The following is a 22348-nucleotide window of genomic DNA, read 5'->3' on the forward strand; positions in this document are numbered from 1 at the left end:
TGGTAAGGATTAGGTAAATAGGAGAAGGAAACTTTGAAAGTGTGAATGAAGAAATTATATAAGAGAACATGCAGATTTCCAGGAATGTTACAAAAAGTATCAACACAACAAAAATATATTATTGAGTATAGTAAAAGTGGAGATTAGATGGGAGCAAAAATTGAATATTAGAGTAGAGAGTGGTAATAGCTAGATGATGTAAGACTAGGCAAAAGGGCCAGGGCCGGATTGAGGGCCACATGGGCCTGGAGCAGAAAATGACCAAGGGCCTATTATGAGAAGCAGAGAAGGCGTGGTCAGTGCTGTGTGGGTGTGGCCAGTGCCATGTGGGCGTGTACACCTCTATACTCTCAGCCCCAATGCCCCCCCTAATTATGTAAAAGAAAAAAATAGAAATACAGTGTTACTATTATATGATGTATGGCTGGCCGTGTGGAGAGCAGATGGCCAGTCATCATGTTGTCATGACAATGGGCCAATTTTTATGTGGAGGCCTGGAGCTGTAGCTCCATCTGCCCCATTGTTAATCTGGCCCTGAAAAGAGCTAAGGTAAAAATACATTATTAGAGAAGTGAACTGACATTAACAGTGTTCATTAAGATTGTATGTTAAGCAGATGTAGTTCAAATAGTAGCAAGTGAGGCTCAAAGTTTTTGTAGCAACCAGAAGATGCACAATAATGCATAAATTAGCTTCTGCGCATATGCTATGTATTAAAACTCGCTATATCCATCCAGATATTCATCTGCCAAATAGGTTTATAACTAGGTACTAGAGATAAAATTGCTTGCATATGTGTACATACAGTATGTTTAAAATGCAGCAGAGTTCCGGAGAGTATAACCCGCAATATCCCTAATACTAATCCCTAACTCCAACCTTCCTGCTAGTGCCTAACCCTAACATCCTCCCCTGCAGCCTATTCCTAACCTTCTCGGTGTGGCCTAACCGTTGGCATCACCAGACTGTTGACTCTTTGTACATATAAACGTAGGGGGAACACTTTTTTCTTTAGCTTTAAGGAAACAGATTTATTAAAAAAAAATATATGATTTTCTATAACAGTGTTAGTTTTCTTTCCATAAAGTACACTTCCATCTTCTAGCATCCAGTTACATACATGTATGAAATAGTTTCATATTTATTACCACAGTCGCTGGTCAAAAGTTAAAGAACAGTCGTTTGACCTCTGATTTTTAAAAAAATGTGTTTAAAGGGGTTGGATACAGGATTTCGGCGCTCGGGGCCCCGGAGGTCAGAATCTTGATGCTGGCATCCTGACAGGGTTAGGATATCGACAACTGTCGGTCAGTATTTTAACCCCCCCTCCCCCTACCTCTAATCCTCCCTCCCCGATGCCTAAACCTAATCTCCCACTGCACCCTAAACTTCTCCCCTTAATGCCTAACCCTAAACATCCTCCTAGTATCTAACCCTAACCCCAGTACTTGCCGTCGGTATGCCGGCAGTCGGGATTCTGACCGGTGTTGGGATTCTGGCACCGGCATTCTAAGCGCCAGCATCCCGACTGTCAGTATTATGACTGTATCTCATTTAAAGATGGGCCTGATTCAGAGCAAAAAGGGCATAAAAAAGGAGCAAAAAAACCCAAATAATCTGCATCTTTGGCAAAACCACACTGCAATACAGGTTGGCAGATTTAAAATGATGTGCACTAAGATTTAAAGATGATAAGGGGTGTGTCCTAGCTTAATTGTAGATTTCAGTGTAAAAGCAACCTGCCCAGTATTTGTGGGCTTCATACAAAAGCAGCCAGTATTTTCCCTGCATGCAATAAAGGAGAAAACATTCTTTGCATTCCTTGTATTGCAACTTGGTTTGTTCCGTGAGTACATTGGTCTTTTGTTATTTGCTCTTATCTTTGTATCAAGCCCAATGTGTCTGATGCCTATGGAAAAGACATTAAAAAATATATAAAGTAAATATGTTAATATATAAAGTAAATATGTTATCTTTCATAAAATAGATTGATACAAAAGTTTAATGCTTTTTCAATTCAAATTTATAGTGAAACTTCCTGCAGCCAAGTTTTAGTGAATAAATATCAGCTGAGTGCTGAAAAGAGGAATAGGTTTTTTTTAATTAAAATCTTGCTAACCTTATTTTTGCTTACATTTTCCCCATTAGGTAAACAAGTCTAAAAGAAAATGTTATTAAGAGTAAGCTGGAAAAATCACCAGACCTGGATGTCAGTCTTCTATTTGGGACTTATTTTCTATTATTGCCTCATTTTATTCACTCTCAGCAACTTCTTGTTGGCAGTGGAATGTTCAGCTGTGGATTTGCTTTTCCCCCTCTGACATTAACAGACACTGGGTAGCTCCGCGCTTTGTCCTCCGATGACAGCTACAGAAAAGGAGGCTCAGATCAACACTCCTTTTCCACTCTTTAGTTACCAAGATTGTAAATAACACTCCTTGCTTGCTAAAGATGTGTATTAGACTGAAGAAGAAATGTAGATATATTTAACAACCATTGAAAAAAATGAAAAACGTTTTTCCATAAACCACCCACAATAATAATTGACAGATCATTACTTTTATTGCTACATTTAACTGAACGAAGTCTCCAGTGTTAAAATCTAGCAAATTGCTGGGTGACTGATAGCGCTCAGAATACTGAGAATGAGACAATTTGCAATTAGTTACAAATGTGGAAGGCTTTCTCTGTCTTCAAGAGCTGGATCAGTGATCATTTTGCTACTTAAGATGACAAATGTCCCTCACTTGGGTGTTCTTATAATGGTGATATTATTACAATAATTACACCATTTAATATGAATGATTAGTCATTCTAAAAGTGCTATTACTATCAAAATAATCTGTAATAGTTGGCTCCATCATTGTTATGACATGATCTTTCCTACTGTTTGTTGACCTTTCAGTTGAAGAGGGTGGTTACATTCCCAGCCCCCAAAAGCTTTAAGAAGCTGAATCCATGGTTTCGTTCCCAGCTGGAATGTTTAGAAACGCTCACGCCTAAATACTTTGGTGAACTACTTAAACACCAACAAGAGCCTTGTGGGGCCTTGCCCAACTTTAAACATATCTTTTTTTGTTCCGAATTTTGCATTCTGCTGCCATTCTGCAGGCTAATTGTGGTTCAAATTAAAGATACCAAACTTATTGAAGTTTACTGAATTGCACTGAGTTGGTTTTTGTTCCATTCTCTCTTAACTTCACCCCCGACTGGGACTGGGCAGCTTTCCTTCCACTGGAGCGTGCTTTAAAATAGCCTAAAGAAGAGGAGAAAAAGGGGGAGAGAGTAAACCAAAAGGTGCAGCTTAGTCCCATAATTAGCCTTGATCCTCACAGTCTAAAATATTTTAATGCCAGGTTTCTAATTGCACTGCAGCAAAGTGGATAGGGAATCCAGAAAAGTAATTAGGTCTGTGCTCTGAAGTGTGGAGAACATTTAAAAGTGAAATCTTGGGTACTAGTACATTCTTGGCAGCTCTAATTGTTGTATCTTATAGGTCCTTCTAATGGTAGAGGTGATGGGCTCCTTGCAGTGTCATTAAAACTGTGAAAGTCACTTGCTCCTCTTTCACCTACAGTTTAATATTTATTTAATAAATAAATAAATAAAATAATGCAAGTGTCACACTGTATAAAGACAAAAAAATCTTGATCATATTTATTATGTATTTTGCTCTGATGTTATTTATTGTTTTGTTATACTTTATCATTAGTAAATAATAAACAGAATTAGTTTTTTACATTAAATTAAAAAAATATTTTTGCAAGTTTTTTGAAAACTAATTTTGCTGTTAATTATTTTTGAAGTTTAAATTCACAAAATGCATGTAGATGTGATGTTTTTGTAGATTATATTTTAATAATAAAATAATGAAATTGCTCAATAAATAATACAAAATATGTCACAATATGAAAATAAATTGTCAAGCCCAAAACAAATAAGTAAACATGAAACAGTTACTATAAGAGCAACCAATATGTAATTTTGAGAAAAAAAGCTTTGTGATGAGCAGAAATGTGATTATGTCAGTATTTTACTTGAAAATAGTTTAATAAATAGTATACCCTTGATTAAAAAAAATGCACATTCTGGGCCTGATGCAGAGTGTTCATTATGCTGGCTTGTGTAGTGTATATTGCATGCATCTTGCTCTGTGTATATACAAAAAACAGATGTATGGATATGTGCTTAAGCAAACCTGTGTTGTTCTGGCACTTATACTACGAGCCTACACCTACAGATTGGAGAAGGATGGGGTGTTGGATCGTAGGCCGCGTACAGTAAAGTCTTGTTTATGTAATTGTGAATAAATGCAGATGGTTGCTGCACCAGCGAACTGATTGTAATTGGCTGTTTGCGTATATACTATAGACAGAGAAACTGAAGGACCATTTTCTTTGTTCTAGCATATAATGGAAGATATGTACTAAGCCTTGGAGAGTGAAAAAGTGGAGAGAGCTCCTAACTGTCACATTACAGGCTGTGTTTGGAAAATGTCAGTTAGGAGCTAATTGACTGGTACTTTATCTCTCTCCACTTTATCACTCCCCAATATGTTGTGAGCAGGTGTTTTTTGCACAGGAGATGGAGAGATGTTTTTGCTGTATTAGAGATGTTTTTAAGTTTTATTGATGCCCAATTAATGGGCAATGTGTATTTTGCAAGTAAAACATTTAAACATGGGTGTAAGTAAGATGTTTAATTTCAGGATAACCGTATTAAAAAAAATACTTTACAATCGGCATGAAGTTATACATAAGTTGTCTATGACAGTCATATGTTCAGTCAGTCATTCATTCAATCAATCAATCAATCAATCAATCAATCAATCAATCAATCAATCAAATCATATCTTCAGATCATGCAGTCACTCAGTCACTAGAGGGCACTAAATAATTGGAGACTATCAGGTAGGTATACCATTGCTGAGTTAATTATCATAACATATACTGTATTCAGCAAAGAGGAATAAACAAATGCTATCACTTAAATGCCATATTTACATTTTTTTGGGTAATGTGTATTAAATGTACTGACTTTTGACCATCCCTTGCTTCAGGGAATTAATTTAAGCCATTACTCTATTGGTTCAGTTTTCATAATCATTTGCTTCAACTTTTTTGGCCCGGTCAAATAATGGGGGCTGTATTTATAAATATAAAAGTATTAGCAGTAGCCATGGGCTACAAACTAGGGCCCTCATTCAGAGCCGGACGCTCTGAGCAGAGCGCACGCTCTGAATGAGGGCCGCCCTCCTAAAAAATGGAGCGTCCTCCTGGACGCTCGTATAGCTGTGGGTCACCACCCACAGCCTATACGAGTGTGCAGTTTGATGGCCGCGATGGTCTTGACCATCGCGACCATCGAAACTGCGAGCCGGAGCTTGAGGTTGAGGTTTTCAACCGCAAGCTCCGGAGTGATTTTGGCTCTATCAGAGCCAAAATCACTCCCACTGACATCACTAGTGATGTCAGTGGGCCGGCTTCTGACGGGAGGCGTTCCCGTGGGAACGCCCCCGTCAGGGAGGCACGCCCCCGGCACGCCCACCAAAGGGGGCGTGCTGTCAAACAACATTGACAGCACGCCCCCTTTGATCAGACACAACGAGCAAAGGACTTTCCTTCGCTCGTCACGTCTGGCGCATGCGCACGACGGAGCTCCCTCCGTCGTGCGCATGCTCAGTGCAGAACATCGACCCACTTGCAAGCGGACAGCCGCTCGCGAGTGGGTCTGAATCAGGGCCTAGGTTAGAAAGAGCTGCTTAGGCACTAAAATACACCGGAATTACTTGCCTGGTACACACATTTTTTATACAGAGTGCTGGTTAATCTAAAGGTGCTCACTCACTAAATGACTCGCAAACAATGCGATGTCATTAACGATTTCCCTTTATATCCCCGGAAGCCCTTGACAAACGATATCATGCATTGAACTGTACAATCTGACAAACGATCTAACGATATATTGTGTGATGTAAATGTTTCCCAAATCGTTAGATCGTAATTGATCTATCTGATGATCATCTTAAAGATTTCTTTTACATTTTTAATAATGGGTTGGACTATAGGGGATATATAAAGCGGCCGCCATTTTAGCTCTGTGCACTTCTTCTCTATGACTAGTGAGGCTTGGTGTATACCTGCTGAACGCTGTACATTGCTATTGTGCTCTGTTTTGTTTTTGGCTTGTCTTAACAAAGTTTGTTTATTCTGCATTCTATCCTGTATTCTATCCTGCAGTGATGGATAGTTATCGGTATAGACTTCTGCTTGCCTATGCTGGGGTGAAGCTGAGAAGGAGAGGGCCCAGCAAAGGAGGAGGCTGAGGTCCTGCTGGACGAAGGAGTGACTGCTGCAGAGGGATAGTCGCTCCTACATGCCGCTGCTGATTGAGATTAGGGAAAACAACCCAGATATTTACCGCAACTTTCTACACATGGATGACGCCACCTTCCAGGACTTTCTACGTCTGGTGACCCCTATATCCAGAGGCAGAGTACCAAGTGCGGAGGGCATCCCTGCTGAGGAGAGGCTGGTGGCTACCCTGAGGTTCCTGGCTACAGGAAGGTCCATGGAAGACCTGAAGTTTGGCACCCGCATCTCCCCTCAAGCTTTGCGTCTAATAATCCTTGAGACATGCAAAGCGATTGTGAAAATACTGCAGTACAAGTTTTGTGAGGAAAGAAACCAGACCACACTTTTCTAGAGACTGACAAAAGTTTTTTATTCAACTTTTTTTTTATAAATTCTTTTTTTGGTTTATAAAGTGTAAAACACTTTAAAAATGGTTTTTGGTGCCAACATGGCTGCTTTCTTCTATAAATTATAAAACAAATGTACAACTGTACAAAGAACCAGACTGCTTTCTTCAGCAGACATTCCGTACACAAAAGTGTGTAATACAAAATACAATGCAATGTGAAAATCTTATTATCATCAAATGTTATCAGCCCCAATACACTATGATATATTTTGCTTCTGGCACAGATCGGAATAGACATGTGATGTAAGAGCAAAATGAGGTCCCGGGCCTATCAATTTGCACTTACATCACGTGTTTATTGACCTACTTCAATCTGCGACAGAAGCACAATATACCATACAGCCCCCTAGTTATTGGGGCTGATAGAAGTTGATGATAATTGAAATAAATTTTATAAATTAAAAAAGTCAGGAGTATCCTTCACTGACTTTATCAAGGCAGTGAATATTGTGGAGGGGTAGGTGGGTGGGGGAGCAGGGTGTGTTGAGATGGATGGGTAGGTGGTCAGGGAAGCAGGGTGTACTGAGGTGGATGGGTGGAAGGGTGGGGAAGTAGGGTGTAATGGGGTGGGATATATCCCTCTAGTGGGAGGGGCACTGGTGCTGGTTCCAGGCTGCGTCAGGCAGGTATCTGCAGTTAGGAGCCGCTTTCTCCCCTGGGATATAAGGCTGGAGACTATACGCTCAAATTGTACCTGCATGTCAGTGTCCATCTGCCGGACTGCGCTAGTTATGTATGTAGCAAGGTGATCAAAATGATCAGGTGGTTTCCATAAAGCTTCTTCAGCCTATTCCAGTATGTCATTCTCGCATTGTGCGTCATTTTTTTTTTCTGCGCTGTTTCTTTGGAGGTGGTTTGGTTGTTGGTGGATCAGAAGAATGCCCTTTGCTCTCGGCGAGTAGGCTTAGTTCAGGCATGTCCGGGAATTTTTTTATTTTTAGTTCCCTACAAGCGTGAAGGAGTGGAAAGCCATCGCAGAGGAATTCAACAGGCGTAGGCATTTTTCAAACTGTGGGAGACCGATCGATGGGAAACATACCCGGGTAACCCGACCTACCAACTCAGAATCTTACTACTACAACTATAAGGGGTACTTTAGTATCGTTCTCAGGGTGGTGGTAAATGCCAACAACTTGTCTTTGTGGATGTTGGCAAGAATGGCCATGCTTTAGGATGGTGGTGCCTTCAAAAATACGCCATTCTATGAGAGACTTACCTCCAAGACCCTTCATTTGAAGCTAAGCGCGGCCTAAATTTTGTATTTATGGCAAATGAGGCTTTCGCACTTCACGAAAACATCATGAAGCCATAGCCACAAAGGGGCCTGACAAAAGAGTGGCGGAGCTTCAACTACAGGCTTTCTAGGGCCCGGCGTATAGTTGAGAACACCTTTGGAATACAAAGCAACCGTTTCCACATATTCCACGCCCCCATCAACCTGCACATTGACAAAATTGACTGGGTGGTGTCGGCGTGCTGTGTCCATAACTTTCTCTGGCACAAAACCACACAGCAAGGACAACAGGCACAGCAGGACCAGAAGACCCAGAAAAACCAGATGTCTTCTATGGCAGCACGTCCTCTGCAAAACAGGGGGACCATATGGGCAAAACAGGTCAGGGTGGAGTACCTGGCCTATTTTAATGGAGTGGGTGCAGTGTCATGGCAGGAGGACTCAATTAGATAAATCAGAGGAGGAGACAATTTTGACATCAGAAATAAATTTTAAAGAAAAACAGGACTTTTACATTTCACAAAAACATTTTGCTTGGAACTAGAGATGCGCTGTTTGTTTTTATCTGGAAATGTTTGGATCTAAAAAACAGCATCTTTTTGGCTATCTGCTATCATGTGTTTTGGATAGCCAATAAGAGAAATCTCAACTAATAAGAACTTGCGAAAATTTTGGTGAAAAGAACCGAGGAAAACCGAACCCGCACATCTCTACTTGGAATGGTTTCTGAACTTACCAATAGTGCCTCAGATGAGTCACCCACATCTTCGGCCTCCTCTGCAGTGTCTTTCTCAGCCATTATCACAAGGCCTGTCCTCTGCGGCTTGTTTCAAAACCTCAGCTTATTAAAGTACTACAAGGTGGGTTCGTACGTATATCTCATCCGCCCCTTCACCGCACTTTTTCGAATCTTCAATTTTCTTGTTCTCCTTTGTGAAGACAGTGCGGAGGTTTTGTATCTTTTGGCAGACCAATCCACCATTGCAGGACTGTAATATGGCCTGCAGTAGTCAACCAAGTCCTGCAGTGCCTGAGTTTTCTTTGCTTTGTTGGCATAGTCCCTGCTTTTCACTTGCCACAGACATTTGTTCTCTCTATAGAGATTAATGAAACCTGTGATAAACTGGTTGTCTCTGTCCAACGCCATTTCTCTGCAAAAAGATTAACAGAACAATAATTTAAAATTTTTGGAAAATTATTGTGTCCCACAAACTTTTAAATTCTTTTGAACATTTTTAAATTTGTACATAGTTAGATGTTTATAAAGTTCAGTTAGTAATGCATTTGTGGGTATATTTTGATGTTTAATAAAGTGTTAAAAAGTAAAAATTTTATTATTTGTAATAAATACACATATATGGAACAGTAGCATGTAATTCACAGTTGGGGGACAGTAGCATGATACACACTTGGGGCACATTACCATGTAGTGCACATTTGGGGGACAGTAATGTGTAAACACAGTTGTGGGACAGTAGCATTAGGTACACAGTTGGGGGACAGTAATCTGTAAACACAGTTGTGGGACAGTAGCATCAGGTACACAGTTGGGGGACAGTAATGTGTAAACACAGGTTTAGGACAGTAGCGGCAGGTACACAGTTGTGAGACAGTAATGTGTAAACACAGTTGTTGGGACAGTAGCGTCAGCTACACAGTTGGGGGACAGTAATGTGTAAACACAGGTGTGGGACAGTAGTGTCAGGTGCACAGTTGTAGGACAGTAATGTGTAAACACAGGTTTGGGACAGTAGCATCAGGTACACAGTTGGGGGACAGTAATGTGTAAACACAGGTGTGGGACAGTAGCGTCAGGTACACAATTGGGGGACAGTAATGTGTAAACACAGGTGTGGGACAGTAGCGTCAGGTACACAGTTGGACAGTAATCTGAAAACACAGTTGTTGGGACAGTAGCGTCAGGCATAAGGTACACAGTTGGGGGACAGGAATGTGTAAACACAGGTGTGGGACAGTAGCATCAGGTACACATGTGGGGGACAGTAATGTGTAAACAAAGGTGTGGGACAGTAGCCTCAGGTACACAATTTGTGGGACAGTAATGTGTAAACACAGGTGTGGGACAGTAGCGTCAGGTACACAGTTGAGGGACAGTAATGTGTAAACACAGGTGTGGGACAGTAGCGTCTTGTACACAGTTGTGGGACAGTAAAGTGTAAACACAGGTGTGGGACAGTAGCATCAGGCACACAGTTGGGGGACATTAATGTGTAAACACAGGTGTGAGACAGTAGCATCTGATACACAGTTGGGGAACAGTAATGTGTAAACAAAGGTGTGGGACAGTAGCATCAGGTACATAATTGTGAGACAGTAATGTGTAAACACAGGTGTGGGACAGTAGCATTAGGTACACAGTTGGGGGACAGTAAAGTGTAAACACATGTGTGGGACAGTAGCGTCAGGTACACAGTTGGGGGGCAGTAATGTGTAAACACAGGTGTGGGACAGTAGCGTCTGGTACACAGTTGTGGGACCGTAATGTGTAAACACAGGTGTGGGACAGTAGCGTCAGGTACACAATTGTTAGACAGTAATGTGTAAACACAGGTGTGGGACAGTAGCATCTGATACACAGTTGGGGGACAGTAATGTGCAAACACATGTGTAGGACAGTAGCATCAGGTACACTATTTTGGGACAGTAATGTGAAAACACAGTTGTGGGACAGTAGCATAAGGTACACAGTTGGGGGACAATAAAGTGTAAACACATGTGCGGGACAGTAGCGTTAGGTGCACAGTTGGGGGACAGTAATGTGTAAACACAGGTGTGGGACAGTAGCATCAGGTACACAGTTGGTGGACAGTAATGTGTAAACACAGGTGTGGGACAGTAGCATCTGATACACAGTTGGGGGACAGTAATGTGTAAGCAAAGGTGTGGGACAGTAGCGTCAGGTACACAATTGTGAGACAGTAATGTGTAAACTAGGGGTGAGCGGGTTCGGATTTCTGAAATCCGAACCCCCCGAGCCCCCCCGATCCGAGTCCGATCCGAGTCAGGCTCGACTTTTCCCGCCTGACTCGGATCTGAAATCGAGGCAAAACGTCATCATCCCGCCTTCCGAGTCTCGCGGGATTTGGATCCTATGTAAGGTACCCGCGTCGGCGCCATTTTCTCACTCGGCTGTGGACAGTGAAGAGGGAGGGTGGGAGTTAGGGCTGTGTAGTGTAGTGTAGTGTAGTGCTGCTGTTGTCCACTACTTCAAAGTCCATAGGGCCTGGCTGTGTTGTGCTGTACTGCTGTTGTTAATAGGGGCTGTGTCCACTACTTCAAAGTCCATAGGGGCTGGCTGGACTGTGTTGTGCAGTCAGTTCTCCATAGGGGCTGTGTCCACTCCAAAGTCCTGTGCAGTGTCCCAGTCCAAAAGGGGTGCTGTAGTGTTGTCCAGGGGGTGCTCTGTCCATCAGGGGTGCTCCCCCCAAGTGCTAAAAAAATAATATATTTTCTGTGTTTGTGAATTGTGAGCGCAGTAGACGCACGTGCATCAACAAAGTAGTGCCAAGCGTGCGCCTGTGTCATAAGTAAAGGGCCGGCTGGCTTGACCGTTAAAGGGTGCTGTAACCCCCAAAGTACACTCCAGTCCAAAGTAAAAAAAAAATTATTTTCTGTGTTTGTGAAATGTGTGCGTAGTAGCCGCACGTGCATCAACAAAGTAGTGCCAAGCGTGCGCCTGTGTCATAAGTAAAGGGCCGGCTGGCTTGACCGTTAAAGGGTGCTGTAATCCCCAAAGTACACTCCAGTCCAAACTAAAAAAAAATAATTTTCTGTGTTTGTGAATTGTGTGCGCAGTAGCCGCACGTGCATCAACAAAGTAGTGCCAAGCGTGCGCCTGTGTCATAAGTAAAGGGCCGGCTGGCTTGACCGTTAAAGGGTGCTGTAACCCCCAAAGTACACTCCTGCCCAAACCAAAAAAAAAATATTTTCTGTGTTTGTGAATTGTGTGCGCAGTAGCCGCACGTGCATCAACAAAGTAGTGCCAAGCGTGCGCCTGTGTCATAAGTAAAGGGCCGGCTGGCTTGACCGTTAAAGGGTGCTGTAACCCCCAAAGTACACTCCAGTCCAAACTAAAAAAATATTTATTTTCTGTGTTTGTGAATTGTGTGCGCAGTAGCCGCACGTGCATCAACAAAGTAGTGCCAAGCGTGCGCCTGTGTCATAAGTAAAGGGCCGGCTGGCTTGACCGTTAAAGGGTGCTGTAACCCCCAAAGTACACTCCAGTCCAAACTAAAAAAAAAATAATTTTCTGTGTTTGTGAATTGTGTGCGCAGTAGCCGCACGTGCATCAACAAAGTAGTGCCAAGCGTGCGCCTGTGTCATAAGTAAAGGGCCGGCTGGCTTGACCGTTAAGGGTGCTGTAACCCCCGAAAGTACACTCCAGTCCAAACCAAAAAAAAATTATTTTCTGTGTTTGTGAATTGTGTGCGCAGTAGCCGCACGTGCATCAACAAAGTAGTGCCAAGCGTGCGCCTGTGTCATAAGTAAAGGGCCGGCTGGCTTGACCGTTAAAGGGTGCTGTAACCCCCAAAGTACACTCCAAACCAAAAAAATATATATTTTCTGTGTTTGTGAATTGTGTGCGCAGTAGCCGCACGTGCATCAACAAAGTAGTGCCAAGCGTGCGCCTGTGTCATAAGTAAAGGGCCGGCTGGCTTGACCGTTAAAGGGTGCTGTAACCCCCAAAGTACACTCCAGTCCAAACCAAAAAAATATTTATTTTCTGTGTTTGTGACTTGTGTGCACTGTGGCTGCACGTGCATCAACAAAGGAGCAGCGCGAAGCGTGCACCTGTGTCCCATAAGTAAAGAGCTGGCTGGCTCATTTCTTAAAGGGTGGTGTAACCCACAAAGTGCACTACTCTCCAGCAAAAATAAAAAAATATTTTCTGTGTTTGTGTGCGCTTTAGCCGCACGTATATTTCAATATAACATAAATGGAGGACCAAACTTTCTCCGATAAAAATAAAATAGGGAAAGATCAAGAACCACTTCCTCCTAGTGCTGTTGCTGCTGCTGGGAGTTGTTCATCATCCCAGAGAGGAAGTAGGAACATCACTACTTTTACTAAACAATTGACCCTCCAACAGTCCCTAGTGATGAGGATGAAGTACGACAGCAGTCATCCTGAAGCAAAACGTATAACTGAGGCCTTGACTGCTATGTTGGTGTTAGACGTGCGTCCGGTATCCGCCATTAGTGCAGTGGGATTTAGACAATTGATGGAGGTAGTGTGTCTCCGGTTCCAAATCCCGTCTAGATTCCACCTGCATCCTCAAAGCAGCAGCGACAAGCGTGCGTCTGTCTGTTAAAGGGTGGTGACACCCTCAAAGTGTGCTACACAAACAATAAAAATATTGTTCTTTTTTTTTCTGTCTTTGTGAAATGTGTGGGCTGTAGCCGCACCTGCATCCTTAAAGCAGCAGCGACAAGCGTGCGTCTGTCTGTTAAAGGGTGGTGACACCCCCAAAGTGTGCTACACAAACAATAAAAATATTGTTCTTTTCTTTTCTGTCTTTGTGAAATGTGTGGCCTGTAGCCGCACCTGCATCCTCAAAGCAGCAGCGACAAGCGTGCGTCTGTCTGTTAAAGGGTGGTGACACCCTCAAAGTGTGCTACACAAACAATAAAAATATTCTTCTTTTTTCTGTCTTTGTGAATTCTGTGGGCTGTAGCCGCACTTGCATCCTCAAAGCAGCAGCGACAAGCGTGCGTCTGTCTGTTAAAGGGTTGTGTAACCCTCAAAGTGCGCTCCACAAACAATAAAAATATTCTTTTTATTTTTTCTGTCTTTGTGAATTGTGTGGGCTGTAGCCGCACTTGCATCCTCAAAGCAGCAGCGACAAGCGTGCGTCTGTCTGTTAAAGGATTACATCGGTGACAGCATCCAAGTAGGCATGTCAGACAGTCCGTACCTGTACTGGCAGGAAAAAGAAGCAATTTGGAGGTCCCTGTACAAACTGGCTCTATTTTACCTGAGTTGCCCCCCCTCCAGTGTGTACTCCGAAAGAGTGTTTAGTGCAGCCGGGAACCTTGTCAGCGAAAGGCGTAGGAGGTTGCTTCCACAAAATGTGGAGAAGATGATGTTCATAAAATGAATTATCAACTCTTCCAGGGAGACCAGCCTCCAGAACGTACAGAGGGACCTGTGGTTCCAGCGGGGACGAATTAATACTCTGTGAGGATGAGGATGTACACACTGAAGAGGGTGAGGAATCAGTGGATGAGGAGGATGAGGATGACATCTTGCCTCCGTAGAGCCAGTTTGTGCAGGGACAGATTAATTGCCAGCTTGTTTTGTGGGGGCCCAAACGAACCAATCATTTCAGCCACAGTTGTGTGGCAGACCCTGGCGCTGAAATGATTGGTTTGTTAAAGTGTGCATGTCCTGTTTATACAACATAAGGGTGGGTGGCAGGGCCCAAGGACAATTCCATCTTGCACCTCATTTTTTTCTTTGCATTATGTACAGTTTGGGGACTAGTTTTTCAAACTGCCATTCTGTCTGCCACTGCAGTTTCACGCCTAGATGGGTCACGTGTATGTGCCGCCCACTCGTGTCGCTTAGCATAGTCATCCAGCTACCTCGGTGCAACCTTTTGGACATAAAAACACTATTGTGAGGTGTGAGATGTTCAGAATAGACTGGAAATGAGTGCAAATTAAGGTTATTGAGGTTAATAATAGCATAGGAGCAGAAAAACCTACAAATTCTGTGATTTTAGCTGTTTTTATGCTTTTTAAAAAAAAAATACAGATCCAAAACACAAAACCCAGAACCCAAAACACGGAAGGGTGGTTTTGGCAAAACCAATCCAGATCCAAAACACGAAGAAAGATCCAGATCCAAAACCAAAACACAAAACACGAAAAGTGGCCGGTGCACACCCCTAGTGTAAACACAGGTGTGGGACAGTAGCATCAGGTACACAGTTGGTGGACAGTAATGTGTAAATACAGGTGTGGGACAGTAGTGTCAGGTACACAGTTGGGGAACAGTAGCATCCTACCTTGTTGGGGGACATTATTGTTTTTTACCCATTAGCAGCATATTATACATATATGGGGGACAGTGTAGGGCAAACATATAGGTAGGTGTTCAGTGTATATAAACATTTGAGTTCAATGAAATATACTTTATTAGTGGGCCAACAGAGGTGTACAGTCTATTGCTGTTCCGGGGAATATACATTTGGGTGGGCAAACATGGGTGTTAAGGGAAAAAAAACATTTGTAGGCAAACATTGGCACTGAGTCCATCCAGGGGCTGTGTGCTGAGTCCATTCAGGGGCTGTGCTGTCCAAAAGTTAAAAAGTCATTTTTTTGTGCTGTACCCCAGTGTATCCATATAAGCATTGTGACGCTGCAGGTCATACCCCAGTGTATGCTTCCATACCCCAGTGTATCCATATAAGTACTGTGATGCTGCTGGTCATACCACAGTGTATGCGTCCAAACCCCAGTGTATCCATATAAGTACTGTGATGCTGCTGGTCATACCCCAGTGTATCCAGATTCCATATAAGTACTGTGACACTGCAGGCCATACCCCAGTGGATAAATTCAAGTACTGTGACGCTGCAGGCCATACCCCAGTGTATCCATACAAGTACTGTGACACTGCAGACCGTACCCCAGTGTATCCATATAAATACTGTGACACTGCTGGCTATAACCCAGTGTATGCAAATTCAATATAAGTACTGTGACACTGCAGGCCGTACCCCAGGTTTTGGTGCCAACATGACTGCTTTCTTCTATAAATTATAAAATAAATGTACAACTGTAAAAAAACCAGACTGCTTATTCAGCAGACATTCCATATACATAGTGTGTGATACAAAATACAATGCAATGTGAAAATCTTATTAGAATCAATTGTTATCAGCCCCAATACACTATAATATATTTTGCTTCCGGCACAGATCGGAATAGGAGAATAAACATGTGATGTAAGAGCAAATTGAGGTCCCGGCCCCATCAATTTGCACTTGCATCACATGTTTATTGACCTACTTCAATCTGCGACAGAAGTACAATACAGCTCCCTAGTTATTGGGGCTGATAAAACTTGATGATAATTGAGGTAAATTTTATAAATTAAAAAAGTCAGGAGTATCCTTCGCTGACTCTATCAAGGCAGTGCATATTGTGGAGCGGTAGGTGGTGGGGGAGCAGGGTGGGTTGAGATGGATGGGTAGGTGGTCAGGGGAGCAGGGTGTATTGAGATGGATGGGTGTAAGGGGGGGGAAGTAGGGTGTAATGGGGTGGGATATATCCCTCTAGTGGGAGGGGCACTGGTGCTGGGTCCAGGCTGCGTCAGGCAGGTATCTGCAGTTAGGAGCCGCTTTCTCCCCTGGGATATAAGGCTGGAGACTATACGCTCTAATTGTACCTGCATGTCAGTGTCCATCTGCCGGACTGCGCTAGTTATGTATGTAGCAAGGTGATCAAAATGATCAGGTGGTTTCCGTAAAGCTTCTTCAGGCTGTTCCAGTATGTCATCCTCACATTGTGCATAATTTTTAGTTTTTCTATGCCGCTTCTTTGGAGGTGGCTTGGATGCTGGTGGATCAGAAGAATACCCCTTGCTCTCAGCGAGTAGGCTTAGTTTAGGCGTGTCTGGAATGTCCAGGCCTGGGGTGGAAATCTGTTGGGGAAAAAAACATAAAGATCAAGTTTTAACCATTTTTATTTTTTTATTTTTAGTTCCCTACAAGCATGGAGGAGTGGAAAGCCATCGCAGAGGAAATTGACAGGCGTTGGTATTTTCCAAACTGCGGGGAAGCGATCGATGGCAAACATATCCGGGTAACCCCACCTACCAACTCAGAATCTTACTACTACAACTATAAGGGGTACTTTATTATTGTTCTCAGGGTGGTGGTGAATGCCAACTATGAGTTTGTCTTTGTGGATGTTGGCAAGAATGGCCATGCTTTGGATGGCGGTTCCTTCAAAAATACGCCATTCTATGAGAGACTTACCTCCAAGACCCTTCATTTGAAACCAAGCATGGCCTAAATTTTGTATTTGTGGCAGATGAGGCTTTCGCACTTCACAAAAACATCATGAAGCCATAGCCACAAAGGGGCCTGACAAAAGTTTGGCGGATCTTCAACTACAGGCTTTCTAGGGCCCGGCATATAGTTGAGAATGCCTTTGGAATACAAAGCAACCGTTTCCACATGTTCCACTCCTCAATCAACCTGCGCATTGACAAAATTGACTGGGTGGTGTCGGCGTGCTGTGTCCATAACTTTCTCTGGCACAAAATCACACAGCAAGGACAACAGGCACAGCAGGACCAGAAGACCCAGAAAAACCAGAGGAGATATTTCAAATGTCTTCTGTGGCAGCACGTCCTCTGCAAAACACATGGACCACATGGGTAAAACAGGTCAGAGCGGAGTACCTGACCTATTTTAATGGAGTGGGTGCAGTGTCATGGCAGGAGGACTTAATTAGATAAATCAGAGAAGGGGACAATTTTGACATCAGAAATACATTTAAAAGAAAAACAGGACTTTTACATTTCACAAAAACATTTTGCTTGGAACTAGAGATGTGCGGTTCGGTTTTACTCGGATATGTTCGGATCTCAAAAACAGCATCTTATTGGCTATCGGCTATCACGTGTTTTGGATAGCCAATAAGAGAAATCCGAACTAATAAGAACTTGCGAAAATTTTGGTGAAAAGAACTGAGTAAAACCGAACCCGCATATCTCTACTTGGAACGGTTTCTGAACTTACCAATAGTGGCTCAGACAAGTCACCCACAACTTCGGCCTCCTCTGCAGTGTCTTTCTCAGCCATTATCACAAGGCCTGCCCTCTGTGGCTTCTTATAAAACCTCAGCTGATTAAAGTACCACAAGGTGGGTTCGTACGCATATCTCATCTGCCACTTCACCGGTCTTTTTCGTATCTTCAATTTTCTTGTTCTGCTTTGTGAAGTCAGTGTGGAGGTTTTGTATCTTTCGGCGGACAAATCCACCATTGCAGGACTGTAATATGGCCTACAGTAGACAACCAAGTCTTGTAGTGCCTGAGTTTTCTTTGCTTTGTTGGCATAGTCCCTGCTTTTCACTCGCCACAGACATTCGTTCTCTCTATAGAGATCAATGAAACCTGTGATGAACTGGTGGTCTATGTCCAATACCTTTTCTCTGCAAAAAGATTAACAAAACTATAATTTTAAATTTTAGGAAAATGATTGTATCCAACAAACTTTTAAATTCTTATGGACGTTTTTAAATTTGTACATAGTTAGATTGTTTATAAAGTTCAGTTAGTAATACGTTTGTGGGTATTTTTGGATGTTTAATAAAGTGTTAAAAAGTTTAAATTGTATTATTTGTAATAAATACACATATATGGAACAGTAGCATGTAATTCACAGTTGGGGGACAGAAGCATGATACACACTTGGGCTACATTACCATGTAGTGCACATTTGGGGGACAGTAATGTGTAAACACAGTTGTGGGACAGTAGCATTAGGTACACAGTTGGGGGACAGTAAAGTGTAAACACAGGTGTGGGACAGTAGCATCAGGTACACAGTTGGGGGACATTAATGTGTAAACACAGGTGTGAGACAGTAGCATCTGATACACAGTTGGGGGACATTAATGTGTAAACACAGGTGTGAGACAGTAGCGTCAGGTACACAGTTGAGGGACAGTAATGTGTAAACACAGGTGTGGGACAGTAGCGTCTGGTACACAGTTGTGGGACAGTAATGTGTAAACACAGGGGTGGGACAGTAGCATCAGGTACACAGTTGGGGGACATTAATGTGTGAACACAGGTGTGAGACAGTAGCATCTGATACACAGTTGGGGGACAGTAATGTGTAAACACAGGTGTGGGACAGTAGCATCAGGAACACAGTTTGTGGACAGTAATGTGTAAATACAGGTGTGGGACAGTAGTGTCAGGTACACAGTTGGGGAACAGTAGCATCCTACCTACATTATTGTGTTTTACCCATTAGCAGCATATTATACATATATGGGGGACAGTGTAGGGCAAACATATAGGTAGGTATTCAGTGTATATAAACATTTGAGTTCAATTAAATATACTTTATTAGTGGGCCAACAGAGGTGTACAGTCTATTGCTGTTCCGGGGAATATACATTTGGGTGGGCAAACATTGGTGTTCAGGGAAAAAACATTTGCAGGTAAACATTGGTGTTCAGTTGATTTGACATTGGTGGACAGCAGTACACACATACCAAAACAATGTAGAATGGGGCCTGCAAATTGTAGATCAGTCCCAGAGCTGCTCTGTGTGCTTCCTCTCCAATCGCCCTCACAATGCTGCACAAAATGGAGGATGGGAGTGTCCAGAAATACAACTCACATGACGCTGATCAGAAGATATATCGTTAGATCGATTGGCAGTGCAAAAACACAATCTGCACCAAATCACTTACAAGATTGACAAATCTTACGTGTAATAGGTAAGATCTGAAGATACGATTAACGACCCACGGGACCGCACATCGGGTTTGTTTTCGTTCGTGAAGTCTGCATGATTTGCACAAATTTGAATTATTTATTACTTCATTAGGCATCCCAGACCAATTGCCAACCCTCTGTGAAGTTTTCATCAAAATCCATCTAGTGGAAGGCCTAGGAGAGGCTCCCCGGGTCAAAGTTCTGCCCAGCATTCTCGGGTCAAACTTCTGCCCAGTGTACACCAATGGGAGCTCCAACCGGGACCTCAAACCCCTAGTATGTCTTCTGAGATCCAATGTTACCACATGGTGGTTTTCATCCAAATCCATCCAGTGGCAGGCCCAGAACAGGCTCCCGGGTTCAAAGTTCTGCCCAGCATACACCAACAGAAGGTCTGACTAGGACCGCAACCCCCCCTAAAACCTGGCCAGGATCCAACTGGACCACCTCGCATTGGTTTCATTGCAATTGGGGCAGGGGTGTCTGAATGCATAATCGGACAGATAAACAAACAAACAGACCAATGAATTTTATATATAAGATGTACCCAAATACAATAGTGCAAAAATTAAATTTTTAATTTTATATATGTACTGTATATACACTACATGGCCAAAAGTGGTCACCCGATCTAATTAGTGTTTGCCCATTTCAGCCACACCAACAGCTAACAAGAGAATACATTAAGCAGGGCTGTAACTAGGGTGGTGCGGCTGGTGTCGTCGCACAGAGCGCAGTTTGCCCTGTGGGCAGAACTGGCCATCACTACCATTATCTGTAAGTGCCCCCACTGCCTAGCACCCATTGCAATGCATATTAGTAGCGTTGCGCCCAGCTCCTACACTGCCAGGCTTGACAGTCAAGAAGCATTTGTGTGAGGTAACGGGTGATTGGGGCTTAAACTTATATATGTCATGACCATTTATGGGGCATGATGCAGCCTGCGTTTACAATTCCATACCCAGTAAAAATGGTTCTGGTGTCTCATTTCCCATAGTCAATGTGTGGGGAAGCAGACGGGAAGCAGATGGGAAGCCGACGGCTGAAATCCAGAACACCAGTTTACCGACTGTCTAATCCCGGCAAGGTACTAATGACAGGCATCGAAATCCCGACGCATGTCATCAGAGGTACGCCAGGAGCCCGACACCCGGCATACCGATCAAAGGTAAGCTGGGTGCCGGGCACGGACAGCCGCGGGGGGGAGGGTTAGGTTAGGGGCTCCCATGGGGGACTTAGGGTTAGGAGCCCCCCGGGAAGGTTAGGGTTAGGCTAGGGGAAGGGGAGTTTAGGGTTAGTCACCCCCGGGGGGAGGTTAGGATTAGGCACCCCCCGGGAGACTTAGGGTTAGGCTGCGGGGAAGGGGGGGTTAGATTTAGGCACTTAGAGGGGGTTAGGGTTAGGCACTTGGGGGGGAGGTTAGGGTTAGGCACCCCTAAAGGAGGGTTAGGGTAGGGAATTAGGTTAGCGATACTTACCAGAAAGAACGATCGGGATCTTCACCCCTGCTGGGCTGGCGCTGTCGGGATACGGCCACCGGGAAAACATACTGATTCCATTTTGTGAGACCATAGGATTGCTCAGATGACTGGTTATCGACCGACGTGAGTGCGATGGTAGCGTCCCCGTATGCTAATGCTCACTGGGCGTCTCAATACAAAGCTAGGCGGTTGTGACATTTGCACATTTTTATAAGAGCGCTGCATAGGGGATCGCAGCTGAGAAGCCATTTGCATCCACCTCTAAGTTAGGCCCCAAATATGAATAGTTTGTGCGCCGAATGTAATTCCTTCCAGTGGAACAGCACGTGACTGGTATATAGAGCAGTAAGCATACAATAAGCAGAATAATCAAAACACTTCTTTCCCATTTATCATACAAAACATTAAGAGCTCGGTAACTAGAAACTCCACCGTTGTTTATTTCTGTATAAAATGGAATAATTTGGCAAACCTGCAAATCTGCACTCTTTCATATTTTCCTTCATCCTTCTTTTTAAATACCTTTGGATGCATGTTCGCCATAAAATGAAGTATAGCTTTCATAAAAAAAAGTATATAAACAATTAAAGATCAGATCTGCACAATACCAAAAACTGTAAAAAACAAAGCATGTGGACTTGGTGAGAATAAGTAACAGATGTGCTGAGACATGAAAATGCAGTAAAATAAGCAAATGTGTACAATATAAAACAGCTTGGAAGTAATTAAATATTACATATTGCAATATTCTCAGAAACAAACACAAAATAGAAAATGCTTTATGGCTGTAAAATGCCTAATTTTATAATATTTTAGGAAGTTAAATGTTCTATTCAGTGACAACATGTACTTCAAATGAACAATTTTAAATAACAATCTTTGCAAAGGGCATTTTTAAATGAGGAATTGATTTCCTAAATCTTTAAAGTTAGTAAACATGCTGCAAGTGGTGTGTAAGTATAAAGCAATTTTTGATTATTATAGCTAAACCTTAGATCCCCTGAGCGAAACTGTTTTTCCAGCCAAAGAATACACAATCTTTAAAAGGTACAGACAGTAATGCTTTTTGTCATATGAGTATACAGTATATTGTAATCTTTGTGTGTATGACATCACCATGGAGAGGAACTCTTTTGTCATATATACGTATACTATACAGTATATACTAACCTTTGTGTGTATGACATCACCATAGACAGGAACGCTATTGTCATATGAGTATACAGTATACATAAACCTTTGTGTGTATGACATCACCATGGACAGGAACTCTATTGTCATATGAGTATACAGTATATACTAACCTTTGTGTGTATGACATCACCATAGACAGGAACGCTATTGTCATATGAGTATACAGTATACATAAACCTTTGTGTGT

General features: G+C 42.9%; 1 protein-coding gene and 1 pseudogene across 1 annotated transcript; both read right to left on the reverse strand.

Annotated features, from left to right (window-relative positions):
* Positions 1-7153: 7153 nt before the first annotated feature.
* LOC148508376 (uncharacterized) lies at positions 7154-7763 on the reverse strand (annotated as a pseudogene).
* An 8346-nt stretch (positions 7764-16109) lies between these two features.
* On the reverse strand, positions 16110-21501 carry LOC148508377 (uncharacterized). Its single transcript, XM_088444648.1, is given in 6 exon segments — positions 16110-16174; positions 16177-16666; positions 17772-17906; positions 17908-18008; positions 18011-18186; positions 21440-21501. Coding segments are annotated over 6 exon segments (1029 nt in total).
* Between the last annotated feature and the right edge of the window lie 847 nt (positions 21502-22348).

The sequence above is a fragment of the Taudactylus pleione genome, unplaced genomic scaffold (assembly GCF_031769625.1).
Source record: "Taudactylus pleione unplaced genomic scaffold, aTauple2 ptg000370l, whole genome shotgun sequence".
Lineage (NCBI taxonomy): Eukaryota > Metazoa > Chordata > Amphibia > Anura > Myobatrachidae > Taudactylus > Taudactylus pleione.